Below are 15,627 nucleotides of genomic sequence, written 5' to 3'. Positions count from 1 at the left end.
GGAATGGTGGAAGGGAGGGGTTCCAGGCAGTTAGGCAATGGGCGGCTATCCCTCCCAGGTCCCAGAGCAAGCATGAGCCAGATATCTCCCTGTGCCATTGCAAGCTGCACCATAACAAGGGAGAAGGCTTGAGCCAGCTCTAGCACCCCTGAGCCACTGACAAGCTCTGGAACTCTGAGCACATCACAGCCCATTTAAACTCAATTTATCTAGCAATTGAGTGGGACTCCAAGGCCCTGTCCATCTTGACTGGTCATGATTCCATGATTTAGGGTGGTCAGTCCCTCCATCCTTGCTGATCATCCAACAAGAAAACAGGAGGGAAAGAGAGGCAGGGGAAACAGAAGCAAGAAGGGGACAGAAAAAGCTATAAGGGAAGCTAGGAGACAGAAGAGGCTGGAGGAGCAAGAGCAGATGGACCAACAGTGGAGCCTCGCTTCAAGGGAGTGCCCCAGGCCCATTAAACTAATCCCTCCTCCCATGCCCTCCAGGCTGCTCACACCTTTATCCTGAAGGGCAGCTGAAAGAGGAGCAGTGTTTCCAGAAATTCCACTCCTGGGTTTACATGCCCAGTGGAACTGAAAACAGGGACTCAGATATTTGCACACCCATGTTCGCAACAGCATCATTCACAATAGCCAAAAGGTGGAAGCAACCCAGGTGTTCACTGAGGAATGAATGATAAACAAAATGTGGACCATCCATACAATGGAATATCACTCAGCCCTAAAAAGAGAGGAAACTGACTCATGCTATAACATGGATGAACCTTGGAGACATTATACTAAGTGAAATAAGCCAGCTACAAAATGGCAAATACTGCAGGGTTCCACTTGTCATTGGTCCCTTGAGCAGTGAAATTCACAGAGATGGAAGACTGGTGGTGTATAAGAGGAGATGGGATGGGTCGTTGTTTGACGGGTACAGACCCTCAGCTGGGGATGGTGGTGACAGCTGTACAACAATGTGAAATGTACTTAACACCATTGAACTCCATCCTTAAAACCGGTTCAGATGGTAAATGTTACGATACATGTATTTTGCCATAATTATAAAACAACAAAGAGGAGCAGCTGGGAGGCGGGCCAGAAGGAAGAGCAGGGACCTGGGCCTTGGTCTTCACCTTGCACGTGGTCCGAGGCTCTACAGCGTGTGGGTCTCTGGAGATGGCAGGTAGCCACCTAGAGAGGGTCTTAGTAGCTCCATCCTGTGCCCCCACCACAGCTGCTCCCTCAGCCCCTGTTCTAGCAAGGTGGGATGTGGGACACAGAGGAGGGAAGTGATTTGTGAAAAGGATGGAGCTCAGAACTGGTGCGGGAGGAGAGTGATGCTGGCAGCTCGGGGAGAACAGACCCTTGAGAGTGGGGTTGCTGTGAGCCCAGGCTCCACCCTCCCTCTGCCTGAGCCCTGGGCAACTTCCTCTCCCCTGAAGCAGGAAGGAGCCTGACTCTCCCTCTTGCCATATAATCCCTGGAGGGAGTGGGTCTGGCCGCACCGGGAGTGAGAGCTGGGAGGCCCTGACACCTCTTGCCTCCACCTCCCGCATCCACAAGTTGCCACCCAGAAATGAGGCACTGAGGGTACCAGAATCTCAGAATCCTCTGACTACCCTCATGGACCCCACATACTTTGCAAAGGAGAAACTGAGGCAAGGAGGGGAGAGATAATGGCTCAGTATCAGCACATGAGCTCGTAGCTGAAGAACTCAGACGCCAACTGCCTGAGTTGCTGAATTTCTGCCTTTCGTGAAAGAGGTGAGTTCCTACCAGTGGGCTGGCCAGTCAGCAAAGGCCCCCCTGAAGTTCCCAGGACTTGGGAGCTCTGGAACCCTCCGGAGCTGGGCTGGTACCTTGCCTGGGGGCTGGACTGTTCTCCCAGCCTCTCTCCCTTGTCCCCTGTAAGATTCTCAGTGAGGCCTGTGATGAGTTCTTTAATGAGTCCTGATTACTAGTAGCCCCATAAAGGCCTCGTTTGCATATAAAAAGGTTGGCAGCTCTGAGAGTAAGTTCATTAATAATAATTGGAGAGGCCCAGGGCTGGGCTGGGCACATTTTCCTCTAGTGGTGCTGCTGATTGACCCCAGTGTCCCTCCTAATTGAAATGTAAAATGGCAATTTCTCCCTAGGCAACAAGGCATGAAGGAATGACTTCCACCATCCTGACCCTTCCTCCCACCCCATCATCCAGATCCTGATCTGCCTTGAGTTCAGATTCCAGATACAAAATTGCAGACAGATCTGTCACCTAAGGGAAACTTCAGAGAAACTTTCATCTTTCTCCAGGGCGTGAGCCAGAGGCCCTGTATCATGGCCAGGAACTCAGAGCGCCCAGACCTTGTCTTCACCTCGAAGGCTCCTCACCCAGCAGGAGCCTGGCTCAGAGTTCTGTAACTGTGAGAGCAAGTCTGTCTTCCTCTCCCCAGTTCCAGAGTCTTGAACAAGTGCTCTCATCATTGCTTGGCTTAATAATGAATAGGGATTGAAAATTCCTCTTCCAAAGGACCGTTTTGGGAATTCCAAAATGGTCTATACTATTGAACTAACACATATAAAGCATCTGGCCCATAGCGTGCGAACATTCAGCAAATGTTTGTCCTTTCCTCCTCTTTCCTCCAAGCCCAGGCTGCGTCTGGTCCCTCATCTGGTCCGTCTTCCCACCTCATTTCCAAAGGACCCATCTTCCTTGCCCCCGCCTCCATGAAATTTTCTGCAATATACCCAGCTCATTCCAGTCTTCTGGGCTCCACATCTTAGGATCAGCCTAACTTAAATAGCTCTAAGTGTCCCAAACCAAAGGGAGACTGGCAGGGAGGTCCCAGTTCTGGCCACTACTCCCTGAAGAGCAGCCTCCGCTTCTGGGAAGTGACGTCGCAAAGTTGCATGCTCCATGTGCCCTGAGACAGGATATCTGCCAACCAGCCATGTGGCCTTGGGAAAGCCCCTCAAACCTTCTGGGTCTCTTCACTCATAAAATGAAGGGTTGGTTTGGATTAGATGAATTGTGTAGTACCTGGAATATTGTGATGTAAGAAATATATATTGGGTCTTTTCCTCTGGCTGCTGGCATGGTGCTTCTAAAACCTTTGGAGTTTTCTGAACGACTGGGGGGAAAGGAGCATCTTTTGTTATTCACAATAAACCCTTTTCTACTATACCTGAGTTTATGTTCTGAGGTGACTCCTGGAGGATGGGGATATGTTGCCAGAGGAAACAAACATGTAATTAGAAGGTGGCACTTCAGCCACTCTCCTCTGGGGAAGGGGGAGGGGCTGGTGATTGAGTTCAACTGTCAGTGGGCAATGGTTTAATCAATCATGCCTACATAAAGCAGCCTCCTTCAACATGCTAAGCAAAGGGGTTCAGAGAGCTTCCCTGGTGGTGAACAGATGGCAATGCTGGGAGGATGGTACCCAGAGAGGGCAAGGAAGCTCTGTGCCCCTTCTGTTTATCTGCATCCTTTACAACACCTTTTCAAAAAAGCTAGTAAATGTAAGTAAATATTTCCCTGAGTTTTGTGACCTGTTATAACAAATTATCCAATCTGGAAGGGATGGGAGCCCCTCACTTATAACTGGTGGATCAGAACTGCAGGTAACAACCTTAAACTTGCAATTGGCATCTGAAGTGGGGATAGTCTTGTGGGACTGAGCCCTTTAACTTGTGAGATCCAATGGTTTACCTGTGGCTACATTCTGCAGTTCTAAGAAGGCAGAGGCGTGGGAAGTGGCAGGTAGTGTCAGAAATGAATTGAGTTCTAGGCTACCCAAGTGGTGTCTGCTGAGGATTGGAGAATTGCTTGGTGTAGGAAAAAGTCCCACACATTTGGTGTGGCGAGTATTAAGTATAGAGAAGACAATTTGTTTTCCTTTTAGTCCCAGGTCTATTAATAACCCAGTCGATAATCTGGGATGTAGAATTGTATGATCTCTTCGAAGCTCGGTTTTCCCATCTCTATAATGGGGATAATGATGCCTGCAAAACTAACTCAAAATGCACTATTCAGTAAACCAACGCATGAAGACTGGAGGCATGGGGAGATGAGCCTCCAAGGGATGGCTCTTCACCTATCAGCAGGGATGTATTTTAATATTTTAATAAGGCCGGGCGCAGTGGCTCACGCCTATAATCCTAGCACTTTGGGAGGCCGAGGTGGGTGGATCAAGAGATCGAGACCATCATGATCAACAAGGTGAAACCCTGTTTCTACTAAAAATACAAAAATTAGCTGGGCATGGTGGCGTGCGCCTGTAGTCCCAGCTACTCAGGAGGCTGAGGCAGGAGAATTGCTTGAACCCAGGAGGCGGAGGTTGTGGTGAGCCGAGATTGCGCCATTGCACTCCAGCCTGGGTGACAAGAGCGAAACTCTGTCTCAAAAAAAAAAAAAAATTTTAATAATTGATATGTTGCAGCCTGGTATGGTTGACCAGTCGAGTAACTGGCTCTGACAGGCAGCACAGGATGCCGCTGTGATTCTAGTTAACATGATTAACTTGGTACAGGCATTTAATTCAGTGTCTATTCCACTACCTCCATCACCTTCCACATATTTTCCCATGTGCTATACTGTGTCAGACACACACACACACACACACACACATTTATAAGATCACTCCCACGTTCTACACAAAGACACGAAGGACACTGTTTACCTCACTCAGTGCCCATGACAATGACGGACACAGTATTTTTACCCAATCACCGTCCTGATCTTTATCCACAGATGATTATCCAGCTTCCATCCAAAACTCCTCAAAAACATTCTGCCCTTCTCTTTTCAAGGAGGCTATTTCTCTGAACTATCACTTGAAAGGGCCAGCTTTTGGAAGATGGAAAACACCTGTATTTAACAAGATTCTTTGGAGACACATGCAGATCAGAAGAACCCAACTCTCTCGGAGGCTGTTTTGCCTGCAGCTACGTTCTACAGTTCTAAGGCAGAGGGGTGGGAAGTAGCAGTGGCTCCAGGCACAAGCACACCTTGAAAGGCCTGGCATTCAGGAGGTCACTCTAGCGAGCTCCAGGCCAACTGTCCAGCCCCATGCACATTTTGGTCTCCACTGAAATGCACACAAAATACAAATCACACTGCTAATTGCAGAGATCAGGAACACAAAGCCAAAGTCTAAAAGTGAGAAGAATGACTTTCTCTCCACCATGTCCTGCACATTAGTGACTGCTTTATACAGAGGCTTCATTGCATATTTAAATAATTGAACAAGGACATAAAGAATGCTGCCTAGCTGGGAGGGGCAAGGCTGCCTTCAGGGCGGGTGCTGCCTGCAGATGGGGGTGATAGGCCCTTGAATTTATAGCCCCCAGTGTGTTTACAAAATGAGGGCTCTAATTCTCCTATTGTTACAGCAAGATTGGGGAAAACAGAGCTCTGGGGGGCAGCTAAGGAATAAATGATTTGCAGGTCACCTCTCCTCCCTCCAAGTCACCTCAGCCCTCATCAATCCCAAAGACAAGCCAGCCCTAACCCCAACCAGCCCCCCAAAATTTACACTCATCTTCTCAGAACCATGGCGCCCAATACAAAAATGTAACGCGTCATATATTTTCTTGCTGTTCCCCAAGTTGATAATGCCATTAGCATGATCTACGACAGGCTGGTTTACAGAGAGAGCAAGGTAATAATATAAAAAGGAAATACCCATAACCTGAAGCGGGGAGGGGCAGGCAAGACTGATGAAAAGTGCAGCTGTCTGGAGGAATGGCAACCTAGTAATTGGATACCTGGTGTGGGGGCGGTGCATGGGTGGGGAGCATGTTCTGTAGCTGGATTTGCTTTTGTTTTTTCACAGGAAGGTGAAAGCCATGGCAAGGGTGGTTTCCCATTCCCTTGGGTTGGAATGCCTTCCCTGCAAGAACGGAAGCAGAACTCCTGACGAAGCAGGTTGGTGATTTCCCTCTGGAGTCCAGCTGGTGGGTCAACGCTCTTGGTCTGGTCCTGTCTCAGGGTATGGGGCTTATTTCAGCACCAGGAGCAAGCGGCATTGACCCTTGCTCCTGGTGCTGAAATAAGCACCCATGAGCTAGGACTTTCTCAGCCTTTCCCAGTCTCCAGTCCTGGAGAGGAGTTGATCCTTTTGATACCAGCTTTTCAGTCCTGGCTCTGAGTTTCTGTTCAGGGGTGTTGGGGCAGTAGGGGATATTGGGAAAAGCTTTCAAACACAGCTTTGAAAATCAAATAGAATTCATTTTGCCTCCACTGATCTTACAACTGTTCTCTGGAGTAGTCAGGCTGGTTGAACTTCAAGAAGAGAGGCGTTCCTGGGAGCCTCCTCGGCGAGCCTGCGCACCTGGGGGCCAGATGTGCTTTGCCTTCCTTGCAAAGCCTGGCTAGTCTGGTGCCCAGAAAATACAACTTCAGCAGCAGCTCACTTTGCTTTTCAGTTTAGGTGAAAAACAAAACAAAAAAACAGCAAAATAGTGCACCAAGGACAAATTCTTGCCGATGGATTTGCTTTTGCAAGGAAGTTCACCTTTGTTCCTCGAGCATCATCATCATTAAGTGTGTGTGCCTGATGGGAGGTCCAGGTTGGCCTGTGGAGGAGCTGAGGAGGGATTCTGAAGCCACCTGGGGACCAGTGGCTGCTCTAGGTCGGTAGAGGGGTGGGCATGGCTTTGTTAATGGCTACCCAGGCTCTGGCAGCCGATCTGAAGGCCTACGGCCGTTATCACAATGCCATCATTAGTTGAAACAAAATAATTCCTTGTAACTGGAATATAGTTACTATAAACAACATATGTTATGGGCATTCTATTTCTAATAATTGTAATTACGGTGGAATACTTGCCATTAATATAACAACAACAATGATTGACCAATTCTTTGTTCCAGACCAGTAACTTCACCTGAATGCATTCTTTGTTCAGAAAAAAAAAAAAAAGAGGTAATTCAATATCCCTGATAGTCAACAAAGCTGCTGTTGAAATGGAAGACGCACAGATGAAAGCATTCCTGGGATACAAGATGGTGCTGGGTAGATGAAAAGCCACCTGTCAGCCTCATTCTTAGCTAACAAAAAGACACTGTCTGCATCCCCTCACTCAAAGGGTAAAAGGAAATAAAAAACCCAGAGATTTCCAGAAGAGTCACCAGGGCCTGGGTACACCTTCATTCCGAAAGGGTGGGCCTTGGGCTGGGTGTTCAGTGGAACAGCAGGCCCTGAGGGTCGGGGTCACCTTGTTAGGTAAAGATGGTTGATCTAAGCCTTGACTTGACACTCGTCCTATAATCGCCAGCCCTGCTTCACCACATTTTGGGCATGGATTTATCTTGTGGGCTTTCCAGATTATTTCTACTTACAATGGGAGAACTTTAGAGATGATGCAGACCCATGGCCTCTTCTTACAGATCTCTAAACACAGATCTCCGCAGATCTCTTTCACCTTTAAACCTCTCACAACGTCTTGAGTATGGGAAATGCTTAGGGTAATGAAGAATAAACACTTAAATCTTAACAAAACTTCAGAGTATCATGCTGCGAGTAAGCTCTTCCCCTAGAGCAGCGACAGGACACATGTGTCTGGGGTCTTCCACAAAATCACCTTTAACTGGGTGGTTTTCCTTTTACCCCTTACTCCTGCTACTGTCTCTTCCCAGAAACACATATAGTAATGTCTATGTTCCACATAAGGATGTTTCCATCAATGACAAACTATATATAGGACAGCTAGCAGTCTCATAAGATTATAATATTGGCTGGGCGCGGTGGCTCACACCTGTAATCCCAGCACTTTGGGAGGCCGAGGCAGGTGGATCACGAGGTCAAGAGATCGAGACCATCCTGGTTAACATGGAGAAACCCCGTCTCTATTAAAAATACAAAAAATTAGCTGGGCATGGTGGTGCGTGCCTGTAATCCCAGCTACTCAGGAGGTTGAGGCAGGAGAATTGCCTGAACCCAGGAGGCAGAGGTTGCAGTGAGCCAAGATTGTGCTATTGCACTCCAGCCTGGGAAACAAGAGTGAAACTCTGTCTCAAAAAAAAAAAAAAAAAAAGATTATAATATTGTCTTTTTGCTGTGCCTTTTCTATGTTCAGATGTGTGTAGATACACAAATACTTCCCATTATGTTACAATTGCCTGCAGCATTCAGTAGTTGCCTGCTGTACAGGTGTGTGGCCTAGGAGTAATAGGCTGTGCCATATAGCCTAGGTGTGCAGTAAGCTCCAGAATGTAGGTTTGGGTAAGTACACCCTATGATATTTGCACAAAGACATAATTGCCTAATGACGCATTTCTCAGAGTGTATCCCCATCAATAAGCTGCCCATGACTGTATATTGCTAAAATAAGTACACGTAGAATGTAAAAATATAGCAAACGAAACTAAACAACATAAAATTTCCTCATATTTCCACTAGCAGCCAGGAACTGTCTTTGGAGTTCTGGGGACAAGGACCTCCTTTCACTGACCCAAAATGTCTGGAGTCAGTCAGTAGTCCACACATACTTCTTTATTTCCTCTTTGCTACATTCACTAGAAAGATGCTACAGTAACCATCACCAGGTGGACAGCTCTGGTTCACCTCTATGTTCATATTCAAAATGGCCCTGAGATTGAGCTGGGTAGAATGCAACCTCCGAACCTGGATCAGTAGCACACCATTAGAGCTTCCTTCTCTTAGAATAAATACACATCCAAGGTAAAGAAGAGTTTGTATTCCATGTGATAAGGGAGGCATGGGTGATTCCAAACTATCCTAGATTTCATCCCTGCCATGGCCTGCCAGGCTCACCACCCCATACCTCATGGGAAATGGAGAGGATTTCAGTGTAGCAGCAAAAGCTTAGAGCAGCCCCATATCCTCCATCGGCCATTTCTTCCAGGCTAGCTCCTTTCACTGGGGCCCAGGCATCCCATCCTCTGTGATGCTGTCAATCCCTGGCAATCTTTGCTTGTGTCAGGTATGGAAGGGTGTCCCACCTGACTTGGAGTCTGGATACTTAAATTTATCATTCTTCTAATGGGATTTCTGCATTGCCCCGGGAAACATGGTGGGCTCTTATTTTATTCTTTTTATTTCCTTTTTTTTTTTTTTGAGACAGGATCTTGCTCTGTTGCCCAGGCTGGAGTGTGGTGGTGTGATCATGGCTCACTGCAGCCTCAATCTCTCAGGCTCAAGCAATCCTCCCATCTCAGCCTCTTGAGTAGCTGGGATTACAGACATGCACAACCACGCCCAGCTTATTTATTTATTTTTACTTTCTGTAAACGGGGGGTTTTACTATATTGTCCTGACTGGTCTTGAACTCCTGGACTCAAATGGTCCTCCTGCTCTAGCCTCCCAAAGTGCTGGGATTACCATGTCTGGCCTTATTCTTTTCTGGTTCTTTTCCCTCTTTCTGAGCAACAGAAAGAGGCTCCTCTCCTATACTTAAAAGAAATTTGGTACAAGAAAGCAAACAAGAAAGAAAAAGCAGAAATTCAAAAGCCTCCTTCAAGGTGATTAAATGATTAGAGGCCTTCAAAATCCACCAGGTAGCTCAATTGTTTTTGCTTTCAGTTTACTCTCGGGCCTCTCTGCACATAGAACCTCTGCCCATAAGGCAGTCTGGAAAGCTGGCAAGAAGCTGAAAACCACTTTGTCTCAATTCCTGTCAAGTTATTTGCAGGTTTCAGACCGGAACAAGAAAAGGATGCTTCCCACATCCCTGTCCCCAGCCTTGGTTGGTCAACCAGCCCTTCTACTCCTGATACCACATCCCAAGATACAGGCCTGGCCAGGCTGATGAGACTGTGAAACCTTTTATCAAGGATGTGCCTTTGCTGTCCAACTCACATCTCTCTTATTATCTTTATATCCATGTTATCTTTGTTAAAGTACAGGACTGACACATAAGCATGAGATTCACACTCCTCTCTTTCCCTCTAAAGGGACAATCTATGCCCAGGTCTCTTTTCCTGACTGAATCCAGAGTAGCCAATTCCAGGCATGAACAGATTCTGATGGAGAGGGAGAGGGTCTTGTGTCTGAGCTTCTATAATCTCTTCCTGTTTCTGTCTGAAATCTGCAAGGAACTTCATGGGAGCAGAGACAAAGGTTCTCAGCCTCTCACCAGCTTTCCAGACTAGTGTATCTAGCAAAGAGGCCCAAGAATAAAATGCAATCAGAACATTTGAGCTACATAGAGGCTTCCAAAGGCCCCTAGTCATTTCATTATCTTGATGAAGGTTTTCACATTTCTACTCTTTCTTTCTTGTTTGCTCTCCTTGTCTGTTACTCAATCAGGACCATCCTTTCCCCGACAATGTCTCCACTCCTTGCCTTTACTTCTAAAATGAACCACCCTGCCCACTATCCACCTGTAGAACTCCTGCTCAGCCATCAGGACCTGGGCAAAATGGGATTGGGGGCCTGGATTTTCTGAAGGCTAAGCATTGTGCCATCACTAACCCCTGTGCAGGGGAGCCACATGCAGCAGGTGTTAGTATGGGGTGAACATTGACCTTCCCTTTCAGCCTCAGACAAAAGACAGCTTTTCTCCTGCCATGAGGGTTTGGCCAAAGGGAGGGTTCTTAGTGGGGTATGAGTCTGGGATGGGAAGGGCACTTGATGGGTCTGTTCTCTCAATGCTCCCCTCTCCCCTCCCCATCCCCAAATACTCTATGCTTCCTGCACCTGGCCAGGCCCCTTCTCTCACAGCCGTGGGGCTGGCCACATAGTCATGGAAGCCCCATGGCAGTCACATCAGGGTGGTGTGTAAACGGGTCTGAATGATACATCCAAGACTAGGGGTGGGGGTAAAGGTGCTGGAGGCTGCCGAGTCCAGTGTTAGCTGAGAAAGTGCAAGGAACACTGCCATGTTTGGGCCACAACAGACTTTCCCAGAACTATACCGTTACCCTTGAAGTCTGACCACGCTCTGACGTTCTAAGAGAGGTAACAGCATAGGCAGAAAGCATTTTTGTTGTGGTGAAGATGAGTTTTCAAGGAGAATAAAAATTTGGAGGGAACAGAAAGGCCACATTTTAGCCTTACAGCCGAACAGTATCTCAGTGACTCTTCAACCTGGATGGAGCATCAGAATAACCGGGAGGGCCCCTGTAAGCCCGAGTTGCTGTACCCACCCCCAGAGCATCTCATTCAGTTGGCCTAGGGTGGAACAGAAGACTTTGTATTTCTAGTAAGTTCTCAGCTGATGCAGATTCTGCTAGTCTGGGAACCACGCTTTGAAAACCACTGCTCTAACTCACAAGTTGACCATTCTTTTATTCTCATCTCTCTCCCTTTTACTCAACTTGTCCTCTTTGGGGGTCTCAGTTCTCCTCTGCAAACAGTGCCCTGAGGAACAGCCAAGGAGCCTGGACACAGTCCTGCTGTGTACCTACAATTATTTCTAGGACACATCAGCACACCCATCTCTTTGGAATCTTTCTAGAACCCACCTAGTGTGTGAAGGATCCTTCTGGCTGGAGTGACCTGGAATATACCTTTGTCTGTAAGAGAATCTCCAGGGTGGATCCAGAACCCACAGTCCCAGCACAGAGCTTGGTATATTTCCTGCTTGTATCAAGTGGTCCCTTAAGAGTCAGGAGGGAGGCAGTGGTCCTACACGGTTTTCCTTTGGTTTCTTCTCTGAAGGGAACACCTCTCCTCTGTGTCTCATGCTCACAACAAGAGGCACTCACCACTCTGGCTGCCAGGGACCTACCTCGGGCAGCTTCACTCGGCCTTCCTGGAAGGAGCAAGTCTTGGGGTCGTGGGTGCAGACGTGCCGGTATTTACACCAGTGGCAGCGGTACGGACTCTCCACGCAGGACAGGCACCTGGGCACAGAGCGGGGAGGCACAAATCTGAAAACCTGGGTCAGCCCAAAGCAGAGGACTTGAGTCTCTTGGGTCCAGCAAAACGTTTTTAGTATTAAGAGAAACCACCATCAAACGCACAGGAAGGGTGGACCTTATACACATCCATCCCTTTACTCCCCAAGACCTCAGGAAGTTAATGGTCTCTGGGTTCCTCCCTTTCTCACACGTAGCTGACAACCCTGGTCCCCCCAGGTCAAACGAGTCCTCCTCCATCTCCATGGGATAATATCCTCCTTTTCAAAAGAAGAAATGATAAGGTCTGGAGCAGAGGACTTATGTAGAGAGACCTAAGAGTTGGGGCAAACAAAAGATTAGGTTTATATTCAAACTGACTCTGGGTCTCTGCTGCCGGGAAGCCACCTGGACTCTGCCTGGGGTGGAAGTGGCTGAGGCACCACTCTCACAACTATGGCTCCTCTGTGGCTGGCAACCCCACCTCCCACCTTTACCACAGGAAACCAAGACAATTTTATAAGAGCTCCTGATTGCTTAAAAGTCCAACACGGTTCTCTTTTTCCAAAAACTCAACTGCTTCTCCAATACGGGCTACACCCTTCATGGCGCCCATGACTACTGGCTTCCCACGTGGGTTGTGCTTTGGCCATGAACAGGCCACACTCTCCCCGCAAGCCGTCCCTCTCTCCAGAGCACCGTTTCTTCTTTCTTCCACCTGGCTACCTGCTTGACCAAGGAAGAGCTGGTCACCCTGGGCCCTTCTCCTGTGAATCTCTCAGCTGACATCACTGGGACAATCCTGGCCATCTTGTGTCATATCTCACTATTACCTGTCCGGCTCCTCTACTAGTCCCTAGGCCATCAACTCCTGGAGGGCAGGGATTGAGTCTTTGTGTTGCATTGATTTTTGACTCCACCGTGTCTGATGAGCAACACATTCCCTTGCACATAGTATATGACTAAAATCATTTTATGGACTTAATGGAAGCTTCACACATGACTTCACCTATTTACTCTGCTTCCCCAGAGGGGAAAGAGAGGAGGGAGGGATTAGGCCACCAAGTAGTAAACAGGGACGGCTCTGTCGCAAGAGGCAAGAGGAGAATCCTGGGACTGGAGCAACTCGTTTTTGGCTGTGGGGGCTGGATGCCTCCTTCCTTGGGGCCCCACTCACAGCCTTCATAAGCAGATTGGTAGACCCTAAGATTCTTCCAGCCTAGAGTCCCAAAGTGCCCCTGGTCATGTCAGCTACCTATTGTGCATGGAAGACAAAACAGAGGAGTATATTAAAGCAAACAGAGTTTTTTTTTTTTTTTTTTTTTTTGAGACGGAGTTTCACTCTTGTTACCCAGGCTGGAGTGCAATGGCGCGATCTCGGCTCACCGCAACCTCCGCCTCCTGGGTTCAGGCAATTCTCCTGCCTCAGCCTCCTGAGTAGCTGGGATTACAGGCACGCGCCACCATGCCCAGCTAATTTTTTGTAGTTTTAGTAGAGACGGGGTTTCACCATGTTGACTGGGATGGTCTCGATCTCTTGACCTTGTGATCCACCCACCTCGGCCTCCCAAAGTGCTGGGATTACAGGCTTGAGCCACCGTGCCCGGCCCCGCAAACAGCATTTTTGAGGTCAGGTCCCATGGTTTGCTCTGTGGAACACTGGGGATGCCATGGAGCTCCCTTGAAGAATGTGTAGAGTTTTGTGGGGCTCCTAGAGGGGTTCCAGGCCTCCCAACCTTTAATCAGAGGAGCTCCTGCTTCTCTCTATTCTGTATATAGGGCCACTTTCAGTTTAAAATTTCTTTGGTGAAAAGCAAAAAAGACTGGCCCATCCATAACCTGGTCCAACCCCATCATTTGATAAAGAAAAGATAATATAATAATAGCAAGAAGGTGTGTGATGTCTAAACACTGGACCAGATGTGGCTCTAAGTGCTTCTCCTTAGCATGGCCCTTTTACCCCTCTGGCTGTCCTGTAGGGTAGGCAGAGCTGATATGCAGGGCTAGCAGCCAGTACAGGGTCCCAGCCAGTGACTGCTCTGATGGGACAGTGCTCCTGCCACGTGAGTTGGTAAATATTTGCGTGACACCCTTGAAAGGAGCACTACGATTTCCCTGTTGATAGAGGACACTGGGGCACAGAAGGGTTGAGCTTCCCAGCTCTGCAGAGTCAGGGCCTCTGCCCTTCCCACCTGCTGCTGGAAGTTGGATGTTTAAGTCAAACAAAGCTGGAGCTGGAGTCAGGCTTCCTGACCCCTGAGCCAGAGTCCACCCACCCCATACCTTTCCATCTTCCTCTGGCCCTTACCAATCTGTGTCCCCACCCAGCCTGGGGGGCCTGTGGGAGCCGAACATGGAGTGAGTGACCACCTGCCCCCACCCTGGACATACATCAGGGCTTCTCTCCCTCCTCAGATCCCTCCTCTGCCCACGGAGCTTACTCCTCTTTTCTTCACGTGGGATGCACCACCTCACAACAGATGGTGGAGACAGAATTGAGTTGAAGGATTGATGTCAGGGAAGATGTATGCGCTAGGGATGTGGAGAGCCCCACTCCATAGGTTCTCACTCTCTGCTCTTCTAGTCTCTTTCCATTAACCCTGTGGGTACCAGAGAAGAGGGGGTGAAGGAGACCTCCTCTGGGACTTCTACATGGTGACTCCCTGGGAACAGTGATGGGGTTTTCTGATCTTTGTATGAACCTTGACCCTAGGAAGTGGGGTAAGGCTGGGGCCACTTACGAATTGTGGACGCTGCAGTTGTAGAAGACAAAGCTGGTGCTGGCGAAGGTCATGCCAGTTTCCTTTGACTTGAGCTGTAGCTGGACGACATGGTGGTCCCCTACGAGGAGAGATGGCCCAGGGGTCGGGGGATGCTGAGGCCCCAAGCCAGGGATTCCCTGACCAGTCACACATGCTGGAAAAGGGAGCCTGCTCCCCAGGGTGCTGTTGGCTTAACAGGATTCTGATTCAGCAGGACTCTCCTCTCAGCAACCCTGAGAGCAGCTGCAGAGAACAGTTCTAATCGGTTCTCCCTGCCCACCGTATCACTTCCCCTCCTCCACGTGTACACACACAGAATCACACAGCCAGGAATTCAAATGTGCATTCACATGCATGATGTCCTGATCAGACTCACAGAACTGATTCACAACCAGGAGAAACACATATGCAGACTCCTAGGAATGCTGCCACAAATTGCGCAAGAGGTTTTGCATGTATGTGTGTCTACATGAGCTCGTTCCCCATCTCTGTCCAGAGAGCTACTGTTCTGACACCACCTCCTTTCAGGGGGCTCAGGGCTCCACTGGGGTGGGAAACTTGGAATCCTCAGCTGGCGCCAGGGAGGAGCTGCAACCCATGTTTAATTCACAGCCCTGACCCTAGGCCCCCACATCAAGCCTTGTTCTTTGCCTTCCCTGAGAGCCTCATTAATCAATCAGCTCCGAACAAATGTGACAAGCCCAAATGGGAGGGACAACATGGAATCAATCTGCCCAGGCTGGGCCTGTCCCTCACCCACATGGAGCCTCTGCTCACTCCCGTCTTTCCCAGGGCAGCTGGCCCCCAACAACAGGCAGCTATGGGGAGACCGGTAGGGCAAAGTCATGGAAGCAGTGGTCCAGGGTCAGAGACCCACCATGTGAGCAACCCTGCTCCTCCTCCACTGACCCTGCAGACCAGTGGAGCAGGCTGAAGTTAACCACATGTTCTGCTACTGTCCTGGCCTGCCCCTCCCCCCCGCCTCTGCAGCTGCTGCTTGCCCAGGATGAGGGTGACTCTTAGGGGCTAACCTGGGGCTGCAACAGAAGGGCTGTAACAGTCAATGCCATGGGCAGTGGAGGGAGAGATCATC

General features: G+C 48.9%; 1 protein-coding gene across 8 annotated transcripts in view; it reads right to left on the bottom strand.

Annotated features, from left to right (window-relative positions):
- PLXNA4 (plexin A4) overlaps positions 1-15,627 on the bottom strand; it is a 458,580-nt gene that overhangs the window by 89,397 nt on the left and 353,556 nt on the right. For all 8 annotated transcript variants that reach the window (XM_078343727.1, XM_078343726.1, XM_078343725.1 and 5 more), the window contains 2 exons: positions 14,514-14,613; positions 11,664-11,778 (listed from right to left, as the gene is read on the bottom strand). In XM_078343727.1, coding sequence (XP_078199853.1) covers positions 11,664-11,778; positions 14,514-14,613 — 215 coding nt within the window. The remainder of the gene's footprint in view (positions 1-11,663; positions 11,779-14,513; positions 14,614-15,627) is intronic.

The sequence above is a fragment of the Callithrix jacchus genome, chromosome 11 (assembly GCF_049354715.1).
Source record: "Callithrix jacchus isolate 240 chromosome 11, calJac240_pri, whole genome shotgun sequence".
NCBI lineage: Eukaryota > Metazoa > Chordata > Mammalia > Primates > Cebidae > Callithrix > Callithrix jacchus.
The sequence above is the reverse complement of the archived record's forward strand: the minus strand, read 5'-3'. Positions and strand labels throughout refer to the sequence as shown.